General features: G+C 40.2%; 1 protein-coding gene across 1 annotated transcript in view; it reads right to left on the reverse strand.

Annotated features, from left to right (window-relative positions):
- Positions 1-21,540, reverse strand: part of LOC126412603 (protocadherin-like wing polarity protein stan) — a 345,349-nt gene that overhangs the window by 316,150 nt on the left and 7,659 nt on the right. Inside the window, exons 3-4 of the mRNA XM_050082273.1 lie at positions 18,507-18,820; positions 4,951-5,117 (exon numbers count right to left, since the gene is read on the reverse strand). Of these exons, the coding sequence (XP_049938230.1) occupies positions 4,951-5,117; positions 18,507-18,820 (481 nt within the window). The remainder of the gene's footprint in view (positions 1-4,950; positions 5,118-18,506; positions 18,821-21,540) is intronic.

Here is a 21,540-nt window from a genome sequence, read left to right on the forward strand (position 1 = left end):
GTCCATGTTTTTTATCACATACCAATTGTACTGGAAGATGTATCTAAAACTGCTGTTTGCACTTCATTCAGACTTCACGAATTTGTGCAAATACCATTTGGACTGTGCAATGCCACCCACGTTTTCCTGTGCTTCAAGGATGAAGTAACTAGATGTTGAATTTTTCAACGTCTTCCTCGATGATCTGCTCGTAATGTCATCTAACGAGGCAGACCATCTAGCACATCCACAGCAACTAGTGTCTGAGCTACAAGAACATGGGTTAATGATTAGGTACCTTATCAACAGACAAGGATTACTGCTACCTCAAAACAGAGTGAAAGCTATTTCTCAGTTTCCCCAACCCGATACAATATGAGAAATTATGTCATTTCTTTGGCTTAACCAACTTCTATAGAGTTTTATTTGCAATCTTGCATTCTTGGTAGAACCCCAATGAAATAGTAGAAAGTCCACTTAAACCTGGACATGCTGTAGTGGACTGACATCCTTGGTCAAAGTATAACCTGCTATTGCAGAGGTTTGATTTTAGCTCCTCCTCTTCCTGACATACCTCTCTCTTAGTTGTGGTAGATGTATCATCAACTGCAATTGGAGCCCTGTTACAATGACATATGCAAAATGACTGGCAAACCTTTAGCTTTCTTCAATAAGAAATTATTATCTTTGCAAGCAAATTGGTCACAATATGACTGCAAGCTCTATGTAGTGTATGCCTCAATCAAAAAGTTTAGGCACATGCTTGAAGGCAGACATTTTACATTCCTCACAAATCATAAACTACTGGTGTTTGCTTTCTTTCAGAAGCCACACAAGGCATCACCACACCAGTTACAACATCTGGATTCCACTGGGTAATGTACTACTGACAGTCATCATTTTGATGGTCAGCAGAATGGACCACCAGATGCATTACCTCACACTGATGCACTTGCAAAGGAACTTGACTTCATATACTTGCCAATGGCCAGGAAACTGACAGCAACCTGAAGGCAGAAGGCATGCCTTAAAGCATTGTCGGGCTTACAGTTCCAGCGCATCTAAATACCAAAATCGAGTGTAGTACTTGGATGTGATGTATCAATGCCACAAGTGCAAACGTTAGTTACTGCTGATTTGCACAAACAAGTGATTTTGTTTCTTCTCAGTCAGTCTCAACCAGGAATAAAAGGTACCATATGACTGATGATGATGCCATTTATTTGGGCAGTATTAAAAAAGACTGTAAGGCATTTGTTCACCAGTACAATTCTTGTCAGTGCAACAAAATAATTCAGCATGTAACAGCTTCACTTGGCACATTTGTCCCACTGAGACAATGCTCTGAACATGCCCACACTGACTTCATTGAACCTTTGCAACCGTCGGAATGTTACCAACACTGCTTGAAAGCAACTGACGATTTCTGTCGTTGGCCTATGAAAGACACAATGGCACCAACTGTAGCCATAACCTCATTCCATGAGTGGTTCCTGAACTTTGTGGTTTCTCTCCGTGTCACTACTGATCATGGCAAGCAAGTCCAGTCATATCTATTTAAAGCACCATCAGAATTACTCAGCATGAACTGTATTCGTGCCTCTGTATACCACCCTGCTGCTACGACCTTGTGGAGCAGCTTTATCAGCAATTAAAGCCCTGTCCAGATGCCATGCCACAGAGCCTTGCACTGACAGCCCACATATTGTTCTACTAGACCTTCAGACAGCCTTCAAAGAAGATCTCAGTACAACAGCAGCTGAATTAATGTACGAGCAGACACTCTGAATAGTGGAGAGTTCTTTGCTTACACATCAAACTTTATTATTGATATGCTATTTTCCTGTATTAAGGAACTGTTGTTATTCTGAGTGATTACAACATACAAATAGCATTTTTGGTCAATATTCTCACAAGATATCTGTTAATTTTATGTAATTAAAGCTTAAAAAAATCAATAAATTTCAAGATTTCGTCATGTGAGCAAAAATGCTCCATTGCTGGTTAAGCTCTGGTGACATCACAGACTTGTAATAGGGCAAAGGCCTACATGTGTTATACGACCGTTAGTTAAAGTCACTCGGCTGCAAACAGTTTAGCTATTTAGTGATGAAAAAAGCATTTAAATCTTTTAAGTAACAACAGATAATAATTTTGTGAATGATGATAGTGGAAACCTGAAAGTTGATGCATTTTTCTCCATCCAATTAGCGTGGAGACAGGTGCAAGGATGGATATTCTCGCTGCAACATCATTAAAATCGTTCAAACTATGGAATTGTAGACCGTTTTACAAGCGAGCCCATATCTAACATATAGACTGTTGCCCATCAGTTATCAACTACGAACCAAAGCACAATAAAATTCTTGGCAAATCTTAGTTCCGATTTCTTTGTATACAAGGCAACCCAACAGAGCTACACCTGTTGTGGGCCTCCATGGCACAACAGATAATATGTATGATTATGAAGCAGATGGTTTTAAGTCTGAATCCTGGTAGGGTTGTAAAGTTTTTAAAATGTTATGTGAAATACAAAGATAGCATTATCAAGCAATGATTGTGGCAGTTGTTTTGATGCTGGGATGTATTATGTACAGTATTGCATTAATTTTAGTCTGAGAAATGGACAGCTGAGGACAAATGCATTTAATTTGTGTACATATATTCAATATTTGGACAGCATTGCTAGTGGTGAAGGTATCACCACATGCCCACAATATAACAAGGTGTAGGATGTTGAGATTTTGTATGTGGAGAGATACAAAGCACCTACACCACGCATGCAACACAAGCGTAGGGGCTATGATGTTTGGGAGTGGAAACTAACATCAGTGTCTGAAGCAGACTTAGTTTATCTTTACATAAAATGATGAAAATGTAGAGAATAGGGATCCTAGTTGGCCAATACAAAGATAAAATAAGAATTTTTTCCAATGAAGTAAAAAGTGCACAGGTACATTAACTAAAACTCTTCTTGAAGGTGACATTTCTGAACAGCGATTGCAAATGTAAGTGCATGTAAACAGCAAGGAAAAATTGACAATACTATGTTTCTGATTGGTGGGGTGAAGTTTTGTAATTGTGATTTGGTTTTCATATGAGAGACTGTTGAGTCATTTACTAATAAGTTAAAATATTCTTTTGGGCCAGATTTGAACCATCACTCTAAGAATAACTACTTATAAAGAAGTACAGACCATTGCTCTCCCAACAGACCTACTAAATGACGCTTGTAACTTTTACTATAATATCAGTCAATTCTTCCAATTTTCACTGCGAGTTGAATTTTGTTGGATGACGCTGTCCTTCCTTGCGACAGTGGGAAAGCATATCTCCGAGGTGAATTAAGGTCAACTTCAGAGTGCAAGACATTTTTAATTACATTGGGGAACTTGTGAATTGATGTGGTGGCACTTTCCAGCAAAGTCGAACCACTTTTTATGCATATTCTCACTCTTTGGAACACTCAAAAACAATTTTTCATGAGTTTTTATAGATGTATTTGTACAATGTGGTACTACACACCATTTGTTACCCATCTTCCAAAACGTAAATTCAAAACAAGAAATCACTATGAAAGAGCTTTTAAGACTGCAGGACCAGCAAGCCAGCCAGTGACATCACAGGCACCACACAATTCCAATGGAGCATTTTAGTGGGCTTTCAGATTATTTGAATTTCATTTACTTTTTTTTAATGTTGACATTCAAGAAGAAAGAAAGCATGTTACCAGCATAAAAAAACCACCACGATTAACCATTTAAGGCGATGTCCAGAAAACAATCAAATACCCTGTTATTGAAACCTCAGATTATGCTCAACATTTTCATCGCAGATACACAAGCTCCATCCTGTGATTTCTGAAGAACATTCTAATCAATGACCATTCATTTTCTGTGATTTAAAACCATGCAAAGGGGTTTTTGTCTGACATCATGCTCTTCAAAAACTTCTCCGTGGTCCCTACACAATATTAGCAAGCAACAACAAAATGTTTCACGTCAATATCAAAGGCTCATCTGTCACAATATCCACTGACAGATTCAAACGAGCCTGCTCCCTGCTAACATCGAGAAGGTAGCTACATGTAGTTCTGCAAGGATGTTTGACACACCTAGTCTTACAGTGTACCGTCCATGCCTCCAAGTGTAAACCAAGTCACAACTCGCTTTGGGCACCATAGTTTCAACATCAAATACTTGTGAGCTTGGGGAGGAGGGGGTGGAGCTGGGGAGAAGGGGGGGTGAGGGCAGAGGGAGGGGGGGGGGGGCAGTAAAGTAAACAGTGAATCATCTCCTACAAGTTCAAGCATGCAGTCAAAACCCTTTGATTTTCTGAGCTGCCTCTGAGCTAAAACTGAAGTACTGATACAGATGTTCCTAGCAGTCTTACGATTACTTGTTTGTAATTAATCATTACATTGTGTGCATAAATAAATTATATTTGCACATGACAAATCTGTGAAGATGGACAAAAACATTAGTTCAGTAAAATATCTTGAGAGGTTCATATTCCCACCTCATATCTTTTCAGATGTGGTAATTCTTTTACCCAATAATGTCCCTTTTCCCAACATATATAACAAACTCTAGCAAAAATGATACTTTTTTTTAATGTGTCAATTCCTCATAACAAAGTCTTTTATAGTTTCAAAATTCTGATACACAACCACCAGATACAGCACTTAGCTTTGTAAGCTGGCTTCTAATATTTTGAGCCCCCGGAAGTAGCTGTGTGTGTCTACAAAGTAATCTTCAACAATTACCGCAAAGGCATGTACTCCTGAGTCTTTACAGTGTTATTTCTGAGAAATCATAGATGCATAGGACTTGGCAATGACTATATGGACAATAGAAAGGAAGTAAATTTTTTTGCATAATTTTCTCAGAACTCAAGTGAATCACATATTAACAAAATTTTAATAAATATTGACAGTTCTGAACACAGACCTTACTTTAATGTAATAATTACCTTGTGCGCGTATCACCAGTCTATAATTTCGAGTTGTCTCATAATCAAGAGGTTTCATCAGAGAGACTTCTCCACTAAGACTATCAATACTGAATTGATTCTGGGTATTTCCCCCAATGATAGCATATCTTACTGCAGCATTATTTCCTTGGTCAGCATCTACAGCCCTGTTAAATAGACAGTTGCATCAAATGAAACAATGAACAAAGTAGATAAAAATGCAGAAATATATGCTTCATGCTTGCGAATAATAATGAAAGCTGTACAACTCGCATCATGATTATATTATGCTTCCGAGGTCCCATAACTATAAACCTTTGTGGCTTCCTTTTCATATGAAGCTGGTAAAGAAAATAAAATACAAATTTGGTTTTTCTGGCAGAACGCAAATAATTTAGGAGTAAAGTAGATCACTCCCTGAGTAACACGCGCGCACACACACACACACACACACACACACACACACACACACACACACACACACACACACACACACACACACTGTTACAGCTGAATACACACTACTGAAATTGCTGTTCAAAGAGTAGGCTTGAGTGATGGGCGGAAAAAGAAAGAGGTTGGAAACAGTAGCAGGGGTTGGGGAGAGGTACCTGACAGCTCGGTCGGAGGCAGTAGATGGCTAGGTTAGGAATGAGGGAAGGAGAGGCAGCATGTGCACAAGCTAGGACTGTGACACACAGGCATTGGAGCCAGTGAGTTCGTGCCACACACAATGACGATGACACGATGGAGTGGATTGGGAGAGGGTGACAGGACAGAGAAATAGGAGACTGTAGGACAGAGAGTGTGGATGCAGCTGATTAGCAGAGATTGAGGTCAGGAGAATTATAGAAGCAAAGGATGAGTTGCAAGGATAGCTCCCACCTGTGTAACTCAGAAAAGCTGGTGCTGCAGGGGAGGATGCAGTTGAAGCAGCCACTGAAGTTGAGCATGTAGCACACCACAGTGCACTGTGCCATTGGGTGATCAACACTGTTCTTGAACACAGTTTGGCAGCAGCCATTCATTCTGATGGACAGCTGGTTTGTCATGACCACGTAAAATGTTGCAGTGAATTTGCAGCTGGGCTGGGATATGACATGGCTGCTTTCACAGGTGACACAGCTTCTGAAGAGGTTGGTAAAGCCTGTGACAGGACTGGAGCATGATGTGCTGTATGGGTGAATCGGACAGGTCTTGAACTTGGATCTACCACAGAGATATGGTCCCCGACCCCTGTGGCAAAGATTTTGGAGTGGGATCTACCACAGAGATATGGTCCCCGACCCCTGTGGCAAAGATTTTGGAGTGGCATAGAAATGAACAAATACTGTCCTGTCTGGGATTGTGGTGGAATACTAGTATAGGGAATAGACAAAGCTGTGTAAGATTATGTGATAGGGGAAGCTCCTTTGCAGCTTTTTCTTGGGGGTGGTGGGAGGATTAAAAATGTGTGAAGATATGATGTGGGAAATCTGTTTGCGAACTAGGTTTGGGGGATGGTGTCTGACTACACAGACCTTTGTAGGACCTACAGCATACTGGGCAAGAGACTTGTCATCACTGCAGATACACCATCCACAAGTGACCTGTCTACTAAATGGGAGTAAGAGTTGTCAAAATGGGTGTACTGTTGATAGTTAGTGGTTTTAATATGGGATAGAAGTATGGATGGAACCATTAGAGAGGTAGATGTAGCAAATTGGTCTGACAATAACCAAATGAAGCAAATGTGACAGAAGGTGTTGAGGTTGCAGAGGAATGAGGATAGACTGTCTCAGTACTGGTTGCAGATCATGACAATATAATCAGTGAACCTGAACCACATGAGGGGTTCAGGGTTTTGGGGCACCAGGAAGGTTGCCTCTAGATGGTCCATAAACAGGGCCCTCATACCAAAGATACAAACCTCTTCCTTCATTGACTCTCAGCCATCTTCATCCCATTACAAACTGGATCCCTACTAGTCAGTGTTGATGCCACCTTCCCCCACGTCAACATCCATCATGCCCATGGCCCTGCTGCAACTGAACACTGCTTCTCCCAAAATCCTTATGACACCAAACACACTTCCTCATTCCTTTCACATCTTACCAATTACTACTACTCCTTTGAGGGGAAGATACAGCAACACATTCGTGGCACAGCCACGAGCACCTACATTATCATCTCCTATGCCAACATGTTTATGGGTCATCTAGAGTAAATCTTCCAAGACCCCTGAAACACCAAATCCTGTGTGTGGTTCACATTGATTGATGATATCTTCATGATCTGGAGCCAGGACCATGACATCCTCCACAATATCAGCATCTTCTCTCCCATCCACTTTGTCTGGTCCTCCTCAGCCCAACATCACACCTTCCTGGGCATTCATCTCTACCTCCCTGATGGCTCCATCCATACCTCTGTCCATATCAAGCCCACTAACCACCAACTGCATCTTCATTTTGACAGATGTCAACCCTTCCACACCAAAAAGTAACTTCAGTTCATCTGATGCTTTCACAAAGGTCTTCATAGACAGGCACTAACCACCTAGACCTAGACTGCCAGATATTTCCCGCACTCCTAATCCTCCTCCCATCAGCCCTAATAATCAGATGCAAAGGACCACTGCATTACCCTGGACTGGAACAACTGAACCACTATGTTTGCCAGAGCTTTGACTACCTACCATTATGCCCAGAAATGAGCACATCCTACCCATGATTCTTCCCACCTCTCCTAAAGTGAAATTCCACTGACCACACAAGCTACGCATCATCTGGGTCCATCTCTGTGGCACGTCCCACTCCCATGGAAGATGCGAGTACAAGTCCTACCAAGTTCACCCATCTGGCATATCCTACTCTAGTCCTGTCACAGGCTTATACTATCCCATCAGAAACAGGGTCACCTGTATAAAGAGCCACATTATACACCAGATCTGCTGTGATTTCTGAACAGCATTTTATGTGGGCATGACAACCAACCAGCTGTACACCAGAATGAATGGCCACTGCCAAACTGTGGTCAAGAACAGAGTTGACCACCAAATGGCCCCAACAAGCTGCTGAGTGCAACATACTCAAATTCAATAGCTGCATCAACACCCATGCCAGCTGAATCCTCCCCTTCAGCACCAGCTCTTCTGAAATATGCAGACAGGAACTATCCTTGCAAATTCCCTTTGCTCCTGTAATCCTGCAGCCATCAGCCTCTACTAACTCGCTGAACCCACAACCTCTATCCTACAGTCTCCCTTCCAGTTCCAGTACCTGCGTGTTGCATTCCTAGCCCATGTACCTGTTGCCTCTGCCTCCCACATTCCTATCCTACACCCTACACACCTTCTGCCTCCATCCAAGCTACCTGTCACCCCTTCCCCATGTCATCCTCTTTCCCACCTCTTTCTCCCTATACCTATCTCCCCCCTCCCCCCCCCCCCTCCAACATAACATCTCAAAACAGAAAAGTGAATATTAAAATTACATTCCATATATTCTGTCACCTGAGATGCAACAGAAAAGCATTTTGTTGTAAACTGTACACTACTTTGCACCATTCATACAATAATGTGTTTTATAACAACACTATCTTTTTTGTTGTTAATCAATAAAATGGACGTAAAAAAATTAATATAGGCAATTTATGCAATAAATCACAAGTTTTTATTTACCAGTCACTGAATGAAACAGATATATGACCATAGTATAAAACAACCAGTGCTAGGCAGGTGTCCACACAAATATTTAAAAATTTGATGGAATCTAAATTTCAAATTTATCTACAATTTCTACATCAGAAAAATGCAGAAAAGAAGGAAATGAAAGATTAAGGTGCATAAGTTCTGAGTGGAATGAAACAGGATGTCAAATTCATAATTAGGAGTGACATATAATGCCAGAAATAAATCCAATAGCTATTACCAGGCTATTGGTCAGAATGACTGGACAACTGCAAACTTGTTTTACACACAATATCCTGTTCAACAGCACCCTGATGAAGTTAATAGGATCCTGGTGTCATTTCTGTTGCTATGGTTATGCATAATATACCATCCAAGAAACTTCCTTCCAACTGCTTGTGAACAACAGTGGTGGGAATTTTCTCTCAGGATGTACTTTGCTCTTACCATTCACCTGCATCCTAATTGACAATAGTCTTTTCACTTTCATGACTGGGAAAATTAACCATCAGCTACAAGTGAGGAGAGACTAACGGCCAATAACTGTGAGAGCAGTTCAGGTAAGTTTATTTATTTTTCATATTAGGCCTATAATGACCATTCCACAACAGCCTAATGAGCATTACATTAGTTATTTAGAAGATAAGCAAAGAAGGTGTTAATGGCAGGGTTGGTTATCAAAACACTGCATCCTAAAGAACAAGCTGATGACACTATACCCAATGTACTCGAGAAATCTTAAAATAAGATGCCTCTATAAATAAGGAGTACTGTAACAGGAGATCAAACATTGCTTACTTCACTGGCATGCCCAATAAAACCTGTTGTTGTTGTTGTGGTCTTCAGTCCTGAGACTGGTTTGATGCAGCTCTCCATGCTACTCTATCCTGTGCAAGCTTTTTCATCTCCCAGTACCTACTGCAACCTACATCCTTCTGAATCTGCTTAGTGTATTCATCTCTTGGTCTCCCTCTACGATTTTTACCCTCCACGCTGCCCTCCAATACTAAATTGGTGATCCCTTGATGCCTCAGAACATGTCCTACCAACCGATCCCTTCTTCTGGTCAAGTTGTGCCACAAACTTCTCTTCTCCCCAATCCTATTCAATACTTCCTCATTAGTTATGTGATCTACCCATCTAATCTTCAGCATTCTTCTGTAGCACCACATTTCGAAAGCTTCTATTCTCTTCTTGTCCAAACTATTTATCGTCCATGTTTCACTTCCATACATGGCTACACTCCATACGAATACTTTCAGAAATGACTTCCTGACACTTAAATCAATACTGGATGTTAACAAATTTCTCTTCTTCAGAAACGCTTTCCTTGCCATTGCCAGCCTACATTTTATATCCTCTCTACTTCGACCATCATCAGTTATTTTGCTCCCCAAATATCAAAACTCCTTTACTACTTTAAGCGCCTCATTTCCTAATCTAATTCCCTCAGCATCACCCGACTTAATTAGACTACATTCCATTATCCTTGTTTTGCTTTTGTTGATGTTCATCTTATATCCTCCTTTCAAGACACTGTCCATTCCATTCAACTGCTCTTCCAAGTCCTTTGCTGTCTCTGACAGAATTACAATGTCATCGGCGAACCTCAAAAGTTTTTATTTCTTCTCCATGAATTTTAATACCTACCCCGAATTTTTCTTTTGTTTCCTTTACTGCTTGCTCAATATACAGATTGAACAACATCGGGGAGAGGCTACAACCCTGTCTTACTCCCTTCCCAACCACTGCTTCCCTTTCATGTCCCTCGACTCTTATAACTGCCATCTGGTTTCTGTACAAATTGTAAATAGCCTTTCGCTCCCTGTATTTTACCCCTGCCACCTTTAGAATTTGAAAGAGAGTATTCCAGTCAACATTGTCAAAAGCTTTCTCTAAGTCTACAAATGCTAGAAACGTAGGTTTGCCTTTCCTTAATCTTTCTTCTAAGATAAGTCGTAAGGTCAGTATTGCCTCACGTGTTCCAGTGTTTCTACGGAATCCAAACTGATCTTCCCCGAGGTTGGCTTCTACTAGTTTTTCCATTCGTCTGTAAAGAATTCGTGTTAGTATTTTGCAGCTGTGACTTATTAAGCTGATAGTTCGGTAATTTTCACATCTGTCAACACCTGCTTTCTTCGGGATTGGAATTATTATATTCTTCTTGAAGTCTGAGGGTATTTCGTCTGTTTCATACATCTTGCTCACCAGATGGTAGAGTTTTGTCAGGACTGGCTCTCCCACGGCCGTCAGTAGTTCCAATGGAATATTGTCTACTCCGGGGGCCTTGTTTCGACTCAGGTCTTTCAGTGCTCTGTCAAACTCTTCACGCAGTATCGTATCTCCCATTTCATCTTCATCTACATCCTCTTCCATTTCCATAATATTGTCCTCAAGTACATCGCCCTTGTATAGACCCTCTATATACTCCTTCCACCTTTCTGCTTTCCCTTCTTTGCTTAGAACTGGGTTTCCATCTGAGCTCTTGATATTCATACAAGTCGTTCTCTGATCTCCAAAGGTCTCTTTAATTTTCCTGTAGGCGGTATCTATCTTACCCCTAGTGAGATAGGCCTCTACATCCTTACATTTGTCCTCTAGCCATCCCTGCTTAGCCATTTTGCACTTCCTGGCGATCTCATTTTTGAGACGTTTGTATTCCTTTTTGCCTGTTTCACTTACTGCATTTTTATATTTTCTCCTTTCATCAATTAAATTCAATATTTCTTCTGTTACCCAAGGATTTCTACTAGCCCTCGTCTTTTTACCTACTTGATCCTCTGCTGCCTTCACTACTTCATCCCTCAAAGCTACCCATTCTTCTTCTACTGTATTTATTTCCCCCATTCCTGTCAATTGCTCCCTTATGCTCTCCCTGAATCTCTGTACAACCTCTGGTTCTTTCAGTTTATCCAGGTCCCATCTCCTTAAATTCCCACCTTTTTGCAGTTTCTTCAGTTTTAATCTACAGGTCATAACCAATAGATTGTGGTCAGAGTCCACATCTGCCCCTGGAAATGTCTTACAATTTAAAACTTGGTTCCTAAATCTCTGTCTTACCATTATATAATCTATCTGATACCTTTTAGTATCTCCAGGGTTCTTCCGTGTATACAACCTTCTTTCATGATTCTTAAACCAAGTGTTAGTTATGATTAAGTTATGCTCTGTGCAAAATTCTACCAGGCGGCTTCCTCTTTCATTTCTGTCCCCCAATCCATATTCACCTACTATGTTTCCTTCTCTCCCTTTTCCTACACTCGAATTCCAGTCACCCATGACTATTAAATTTTCGTCTCCCTTCACAATCTGAATAATTTCTTTTATTTCATCATACATTCCTTCAATTTCTTCGTCATCTGCAGAGCTAGTTGGCATATAAACTTGTACTACTGTAGTAGGTGTGGGCTTCGTATCTATCTTGGCCACAATAATGCGTTCACTATGCTGTTTGTAGTAGCTTACCCGCATTCCTATTTTCCTATTCATTATTAAACCTACTCCTGCATTACCCCTATTTGATTTTGTGTTTATAACCCTGTAGTCACCTGACCAGAAGTCTTGTTCCTCCTGCCACCGAACTTCACTAATTCCCACTATATCTAACTTCAACCTATCCATTTCCCTTTTTAAATTTTCTAACCTACCTGCCCGATTAAGGGATCTGACATTCCACGCTCCGATCCGTAGAACGCCAGTTTTCTTTCTCCTGATAACGACATCCTCTTGAGTAGTCCCCGCCCGGAGATCCGAATGGGGGACTATTTTACCTCCGGAATATTTTACCCAAGAGGACGCCATCATCATGTAATCATACAGTAAAGCTGCATGCCCTCGGGAAAAATTACGGCTGTAGTTTCCCCTTGCTTTCAGCCGTTCGCAGTACCAGCACAGCAAGGCAACCTATAAGGAACAATATCTGAAGACAAAATTATGGTGAAGCATGGAGATGTTACGATACTTGAAGGTGAGCAAGACAATTGCATTGCCCAGTGTCAAAGTTAGGACAGTATGCTTTAAACACAGAACAATCTTCATAACATGGTTTGAATTGCCCAAGCATGCAACAGGGGTCCTCTTGACAGTCCTACATTCTGCTTTATGTTGATTACTTTCAAAGTACTGGAGTGAGAATGATACAATATTCTTCCTATGGTTTAGATATTATCTACAAATCCTTATATAACTGCCCTCGACCAAGAAAAATCTTAAACAAAGGCTGTTGCGTATGGAGGGCTGTCCCCTGCATATTTCCACCACCATACTTATGTGTATGTTTTGTGGGCCAGGTACAGCCACTACCTCATGTGGGAGGTTGTTTATAAATAAAAGTTGAGGTACAGAGTACAGTCAAAGCCTCTTGCAGCTACCACAGTGTCCGGATATGCCAACCAGTCCACTATGTTGCAAGCTAGCTGCCAAAAGCAGCACTGCGATCGTGGGAGCCTACTTACAGCCAACGGGACATGTGTCCTCTTGACACTGTTGATGTGTCCTTCCGCTGGCTTACTTTGGTTAGCACTCCACCTCTGGAGCCAGTTAAGTTCCGGGCTACAACGGATCAAGAACTGCTCAAGTCTCCACAATGAACACCGCCTGCCACGGCCGCCCCCCACCAAGTTGTTGTGCCACTTTCACTGTGAACCACATCTGCCACTGTGCTTCCAACACTCAATACCGAGGGCACTGCTTCGCCATGCTTATCAGTGGCTGCCTATAAGCACCTCACCTTGTTGATCCATGAAAAACTCTCTTCACTGCTCGTCTAGGCATTGTTCAGTTATCAAGTTGTGAAGATTTTTTACTCTCAGAAGTTAACTTTCTTTAATTCTTGTAATAAACAGCAGTCACTGCAAAATGTGCATTTTTCTACAAACAGCAACACTGCTCAGTAAAAGATGGAACATTGGCTATAAGGTATAAAGGTTTCATGTTGCTGCATTCTTCAAGTGTGTTTTTGCTGCATTTTGCTGTGACTAGTTAGTTTTGCTGGAGCAGGAATTTCGTTTTCAAGTTGGTTCAAGTGGTTTTCAAGGGGCTGGATTGTTGCTTGTGTACTAGTTCTTTCTATGGGAGAGTCTCTTTTTGTTTCTTGTGTTATTACAGTTTGTAGGCTGTGGTGTTCATCGCATTCCACAATTCCTCCAACAAGGCAAGTTTCTCAGTTTTCTCAGTCTATGCATATTTGTGAAAACTTTGTTAGTAGTTGTCTTTTCTGCATAGTTTAAGTGGCCTGTTCAATTGTTGTACACATGTGAATTCTCTTCACTGATGCTGTTGATCTGAGTTTCTTCAACATTTCAAGGTTCAAGTTTCAGTTCAGTGGCAGCGTACTTTCATGTACAGCTTTGTGTGTAATTTTATCTTGTCATATCTGCCCCATTGACTGGGCTATATACTGTCAGCAGGTGGAGATGAATTTTCTTGCATACAGCATACATGGTACGCAGTGCAGTGCTTGTTTTATTGCACTGGTACAGAAATCTTTCAGTTGTGTTGTCAGCTTTTCCAAGTCTCATCAGCAGAACACAGACTATGACTCATTGTCAGAACAGTTGGATGCACATTTTTGTACCAATAGTCACTTCCAGCCAAGGAAAGTGCACGCCTCGTTATGGGCTCTAGGCAAACAGTTTCCCCCACAATGTTCGAGGGTGCTTGTCCATGAAAAGTGTTAAGACAGTGTGACAAAGAGTGTTGTGTGTATCAAAAGGAGACACCTTCAGTCAGGTTGTTTGCAATGTTGTTGCACCATGCAGCTTGTTGTGTTGGGATCATTTTATTGTGTTAATTAGTGGTTCAATTCTGTATCTTCCGTGCAAATAGCACTGAGATTCACGAAGCTGCTATGCAATGTTTATGTACTTTTTCTATTCTCGTCTATTAGATGTCATGGGTCATACACCCCATGCTCAGCAGTCTTGTCCATTGTATCGAAGTCTTGTTCAAATTTTCATGCCATGTCTGGATTCTGTTTCTGTTTAATGTTTTGCTTCAGTTAATTGCTTATGGGATGCAAGGTCGTGTTAAAGTTCTTAGCCACATGTCCGTCATTTCTATGAAATATGTTTGCACACTGGCTGACTGTACTGTTGTTTAGTTTAAGTTGTTTGGAAGTCAGTGTTGGCAGCCATGGTGTGCCTCTTCCCTTGTGTGTGATGCTTCTTTGAGTGGGTTGCACCATCTCTTTCTAAGGCAGGAGGGATGTGGTGTATGCAGGGTGGCCCCCTGCATATTTTGGTCACCACACTCACATGTATGTTTCGTGGTCAAGTACTGTCCCTACCTCATCTGGGAGGTTTTTTGTAAATAGAAGTCAAAATACTGGGTACGGTCAAGCCTCTTGCAACCATCACAGCATTTGGGTGCACCCCTATGTGGTATGCTGCCACTGTACATAGCGATAGTGTTGCGATCATGGGAGCCTAATTAAGTCTGCGTGGTCACTTGTCATGACACTGCGGATATACCGTTCCGCCAGCATTACTTAGGTTAGCATTTCACCTCTGGAGCTAGCCATGTTCTGGGCATAACTGAATCAGTAAACACTCCACAATGGACCCTGACTGTCGCAGCTTCTGTCACTCTCACTGCCCAATTCGTTGTGCTGCCTTCGCTGAGTGCCACATCCACCACTGCACTTCCAACAGCCACTCCTAAGACCCTTCTTCACTGTGGTTATGAGTGGCTGCCTATGAGCTACTCAACTCATAGAACCATGTAAAACTCACTTTCCTGCTCCCTGACATGTTGTCCATGACAGACAATTTTCTGTTATTGAGTTGTCTAGTCTACTTTGTTTAGTTCCAATAGTAAAAAGTTGTCACTGCAAAGTGTGCATTTTGCTAGGTCCAGCCACATCACTCAATAAGGAGAGAACAGAGGCAGTCTGCTGATAAACATATAAATAGCATTGGACAACAAGTGCATCCCATTTCCAAAAGAAACAAAGAATGGCTTGTCTAGTGATTGCATTCATGACAATGATTGTGATTCAAAGTGCCATAACATTGAGGTTTTCAGTACCTCTAGCCTCTTGAAGTCTGTGGAAGATGGTACAAATAAGTTGTCAGATTTCTAATCTTAGTAAGCCTCTCATCTTGGTTAATTTCTATCACATTTCACTTTCATAAGTAGGGTTAAAATGAGAAGCAATACTCTCACTAGTAGTGTGTTACATTAGCCACTCCTAGGTGAATTGCTGTTGTGAAGGAAGGCAATGCCTCACCACACTCCCCACTGATAATGTATACGTCAAGTTCACTGCCTGGATATCCATGTGACTCAGTGTCCAAAGAAATGTTATTGAGATTTCTGTTCCACGGAGGTCAAATATCATGAATGTTGCAGACCAGCAAATTCTGTGCATAGCAATCAACTCAAGGAGTCCCTACATACAAGGAGGTTCAGGGTTGGTAGCATTCTGATACATTGGAGAGCTAGAAATTTACAGCTCTCAGTTCTACAGCTAATTTGCTGCACTTATTTGATAGAGAGCATTGCTCATAACTTTCTGCCAACTGCACTTATGGTAGAACAGGTTAATAGACTAAACTGCAAAATAACACTGGGCAACAATGAAAATGTTTCGGGCTTAAAAATAGTAAATTTACATGTATTTCCATCTGCTGAATTCAAAAATCACCATAAAAATGATAGATTAGCTCTTGTTTTGAAGATAAAGTGACATTTCATTTTTTAGAGAAGATTTTAAATTTGGGGGATTTTTTTTTTTCTGAGTTGGCACACCTGTCAAATAACAAAACACAAATGATCTTCAGCTGTTTGTAAGTCATAAACATAGATACTGTTGCTGTGACTGAGAATTACATGTTGTTCCTACTCAAATTAGTGCAAAATTTCTGGTTCACAAGTGCTTTTTTAGTGTAAAATTTGTAAAAATGCCACAAAAATGTGTAAATATGGTGAATAACTTTTGTTATATTTGTGGTGAAATAACATTTTCTCACAGAATCACAATCTGACACCTCTTGTAAAGACTGCCTATTAGTATTATTTTGGTATGAAAGTAGTGGACCAGGATAACTCTTGGCTCCACATATATGTTGGAACACATGTTTAGTTACACTGCGAGAATGGCTGAAAAAGAAGAAACGATCAATGGCTTTCGCAATGCCTATGATTTGGCGGGAGCCTACAAACCTTACAGATGACTGCTATTTCTGCCTGACTCCACCTATAAAGGCAGGATTGTCTATGAAGAAAAGAAGAACAGTTCAGTACCCGATTTTGAGGGAAAACATGATATGCACAGACTGAGTCAAGCGGAATTGAGTGACCTCATTAGAGACCTTGGCCTGTCAAAGGAGAATGCAGAAATTCTTGGATCTTGAATACAGCAATGGAATCTTCTGCAAAGTGATGTGAGACTCTCACAGTACAGAAAACGTCACATGGAACTGCTTCCCTCTTTTGAGAAGAAAAATAATCTTGTTGTTTGCTGCGACATTAAAGGCTTGATGAAATCTTTGAATCTGAACCATGATCCAACTGAATGGAGGCTATTCATAGACTTCTCCAAACTTAGTTTGAAAGCTATGTTACTTCACAATGGGAACCTTCTTTCATCTATTCCTGTTGGTCATGCTGTTCACATGAAGCAGACATATGCAAATATGACAGCTCTCTTGGACTCAATTAAATATCATGAACACAAACGGAAAATCTGTGGTGATCTAAAAGTCATTACCATACTCTTAGGAATGCAACTGGGTTACACAAAGCATTGCTGCTTCTTATGTAAGTGGGACAGTCGAGATACAAAATTGCATTATATTAAAGAAGACTGGCCTGCAAGAAATCTTCACCCTAGTGAGAAAAATGTCGTTCCCAAGCCTCTTGTGGACCCAAAAGACGTTCTTCTTCCACCCCCAGCATATCAAGTTGGTTTGATGAAAAACTTTGTCAAAGCTACGAACCAAGAAGGACAGACCTTTAAGTACATAAGAGAGAAATTTTCGAAATTAAGTGATGCAAAAGTTAAGGAAGGCATTTTTGTCGGACCACAAATAAGAGAACTTGTAAAGGATCCTGCATTTGATCAAGTTTTGGAGGAGAAAGAAAAGGAAGCTTGGGAAGCCTTCAAGGATGTTGTTCATGGATTTTTAGGCAACAAAAGAGGTGACAACTACAAGCATTTGGTGACAGTGCTCCTGCAAAAATACTGTAACCTCGGATGCAACATGACCCTTAAGATCCATTTTCTCCGCTCCCACCTAGACTTTTTCCCTCCTAGTTGTGGAGCTGTTAGTGATGAACATGGTGAGAGATTCCATCAGGACATATCTGTTATGGAACAAAGATATCAGGGCTGTTGGAATGAAGTAATGCTTGCGGATTACTGTTGGTCTTTGTGTAGGAATTCTGCGCAACTCCATTACAAGAGGCAAGCTAAAAGACGACGAATTCAATAGGCCACCACATGATTCTCATCTGCGAAGTATTTTTCCAGCAATTTAGAACTCGTAGCACGTAATTACCAGTTAAAAAAATCAAATGCACTTTCATTGTTGTTAGCATGTATGTAAATAAAATGTATCCATTTCTCTCAATCCATTAATATGTAATGCTTCCACCTTGTGGAAACTAGAGCTAATAAAAAATTTTCATTGTCATATTTGTTTTTCTCGACCCAAAATTATTAGGAATTGCCTCATGAAGTGCTCAAAACATTCAAAAATTATTTTTTGTTGCCCAGTGTAATCTGTAAGAATCTGAGAACAAAGCCAAACTGCAAAACTTTTTAAATGGCAAGTATACACACTGCACATGGGCAAGTTTCATTGTGTCATGCATCAATGCACATAATCAACTTCCCAAGACTATACATTATGTTAATTTCTTTTTTAAAAATAAATTTACTTACTTAATAGTTGCTATCACAGGATTAACTGTCCAATTGATGTTCTCAGGCACTTGTACACTGTAAGTTCTTTCTGTAAACTGTGGATAGTTATCATTGTCATCAAGCACTCTGATGACTACCATTGATGTAGAAGATCTTCGCTCACTTACGGGAAGGCCTTGATCAGTGGCCATAACAGTTAATGTGTATACTTCTGAGCGTTCTCTATCTAATACGGAACGTGTTGTCACTATGCCAGACTTTGGATCTATCCGAAAGACATCAGTTTCTTCTTCTGTGCCACCACTATCTTGTCTCACGATGGAATATTCAACCTGTAAGATAATAAAACCATTTTTATTTTAAAGGAATGAAAATGATAATAGAGTGGAAATGTCTATGTCAATGAATACAGTGGAAGCCTGCATAGTGAGCATAATTCGTTCCAGAATATTACTCATAATGTGAAACACTCATTAAGCAAAACAATTTATCCCATATAAATTAAAGTAAAATACGATAACACATTCCATGCAGAAAAAGCACTACATGTTTTATCTTATTTATGCCATTTATTCAAAGAAAATTATATATACAGTATTATGTACTTTATTATTCACTATACATAACTAATTATTTTTTATTATGAATCTATCTTATAGTCATTTGTTTCTGCAGACTTGGCAAAAATATGACACAGCATTATTGTCAAATAAATTTGTAATGCTTTATTGGGGTGGTGATTTTCAATGTAAAGTGCAACCGATTCAAATACCTCCAGCATTTCTCTTATTGCACCAAAAGATTGCTGCTTTGCTGTTACCGCCACCTCCTCCTCCTCCTCTGACGAACTCCTCTCCACTACCTCCTGCTGAGAAAAAAACTACTCCATAAGCTCTTCGGTGGTCATTTATTGGGTGTGAACTTCCATAAGCTCATCAATATCATTGTTGTCCACTTCCAGTCCCAAGCTCTTTGCCAAAGCCATACTTTCATCAATCACAGGCTCCACAGCTACTGACTCAAATGTCTCCGAGTCATATTCAACAACGCAAACTGGCGAAAATTCTTCCAAGCAGAAGTAAGAGTTCTCTTGGTAACCCCTTCCCATGCCTTTTCCGCCATCTTGATGCAGGCAACGATGTTGAAATGATATTTCCATAACTCTCGAAGAGTGAGATTGGTAGCTTCTGTCAACTCAAAGCAATGCTCGAAGGATGTAGTAGTGAAGAGCTTCTTAAAGTTAGAAATAATCTGCTGGTCCATAGGTTGGAGTAATGGAGTGGTGTTGGGAGGAAAAAACTGGATCTTTATGATTTGAAATTCTTCAAGGAGGTAATCATGTAGGCCTGGAGAATTGGCAGGAGTGTTGTCCATAACATGCAAGACATGAAGTGGCAAATTCATCTCAAGCAAATATTTTTTTTACCAAAGGACCACACACATCATTGAACTAATCACAAAAAAGATCACTTGTCAACAAAGCCTTGTCAGTTGACCTCCACATCACATTTAACCTGCTCTTCGGGACTTTACACTTCTTGAAGGCTCTCAGAGTTTCTGAATGGTAAACAAGCAGTGGTTTAATTTTCAGATTTGCACTTGCATTGGCACAGAACAGCAGTGTGATATGTTATTTCATTGACCTGTGGAGGGCAATGCAATCCTCTGCTGTTATGAAAGTACGCTTTGGCATCTTTTTCCGTAATAGATCTTCTTTTTCCGTAATAGATCTGTCTTGTCACAATTAAAAACCTATTGCAGCAGATAATAATCAGAACCTATGAGCATCTTGAAGTTGCTGATGAAGTTCTTTGCTGCCTTTACGTTGGAGCTGGCTGCTTCGGCGTGCCTCACACTGCAGTAGATGCCGGTTCTTTTCTTAAACTTCTCGAACCACCCACAGCTTCTCTTAAAAATTTCTTCAGCCGCTGATGCTCCTCAAGTCTTCTTAACAAGGTCAGCGAAAATCATTCTCGCCTTCCCACAGATGATGTTCTCATTAATAGTGTCACCTTGCAATTGCTTTCAATTTATCCATATAAGGAGCAACCTCTCAGCATTGTCCAGAATACCAAACTGTTGTTTAGATACTCTTGTATCCTTTGATGCTTCTATCTTCTTACTCTTGTCCTTGTTCTTGAGGATAATGCAAATAGTTGATGTAGATCAACTGTATGTGTGTGCTAAATAAGCAACACTCACATCATGTTCGCGTTTTTCAACAATTTTACGTTTCATTTCGAAGGTCATTTTCTTTCTCTTACGGTCATCTTCTTGTGGCTTTGTCTTTGGGGCCATTTCTGCGATGGTTATTAAAATTTGCACCAAAAATAAATATTGTATGAACACAAGTTTGGAAAAATGTGTGATCATTAGCTGCACTAAGATCATAGCAGATAGACCGCTTACTCAGACTACAGTACATACTAAAGACATTGTTCATAAGCCACTGCCTGCAATGAACAATGCAAGGTGTTCATGTTGTTGTTTTCTCCCACAGCTGGTGACACACTAACTCATCGTTGTTCATTATGCGAAACATTGTTTATTAAGCAAGTCATTTTTTTTACAATTTGTTTTGCTCATTATGCAAATTGCATATTATGGGAGATGCTCATAAAGCAAGGTTCAACTGTATAGTGGACTTTTATAGACAAAATATTATGGTTGATGCCAAATCTGTTATTTTTCTCTTAAAAAAGGTGCCCAACTATCAAGAACCCCCAGCCAAATTCCAAAAACAAAAAGAAAGAATGATGTGATAAATGAAAGTTATTGAAAACACATTCAATGAAAATCCCCTAGAATCAGTTAGCTAAAGATAGTACTATGCGTATTATCAACATAATATAGATGTCTGTTGGTAACCAGCCCAAGAAGAAAAATCACAATAAAGTTATAATTACATTCTCATGCAGAATTATGTCGTAGTCGACATAAACACCAAAGCATTGTGAGATATTTCAGGTTCTCTTGGCATAATAGATTAATAGTACGTCTTCAGCTCTTCAGCGCAGTAGTTGTTTCCACTTTATTGAACATTTTGACAGCC

This window comes from Schistocerca serialis, chromosome 1 (assembly GCF_023864345.2).
Source record: "Schistocerca serialis cubense isolate TAMUIC-IGC-003099 chromosome 1, iqSchSeri2.2, whole genome shotgun sequence".
Classification (NCBI taxonomy): domain Eukaryota; kingdom Metazoa; phylum Arthropoda; class Insecta; order Orthoptera; family Acrididae; genus Schistocerca; species Schistocerca serialis.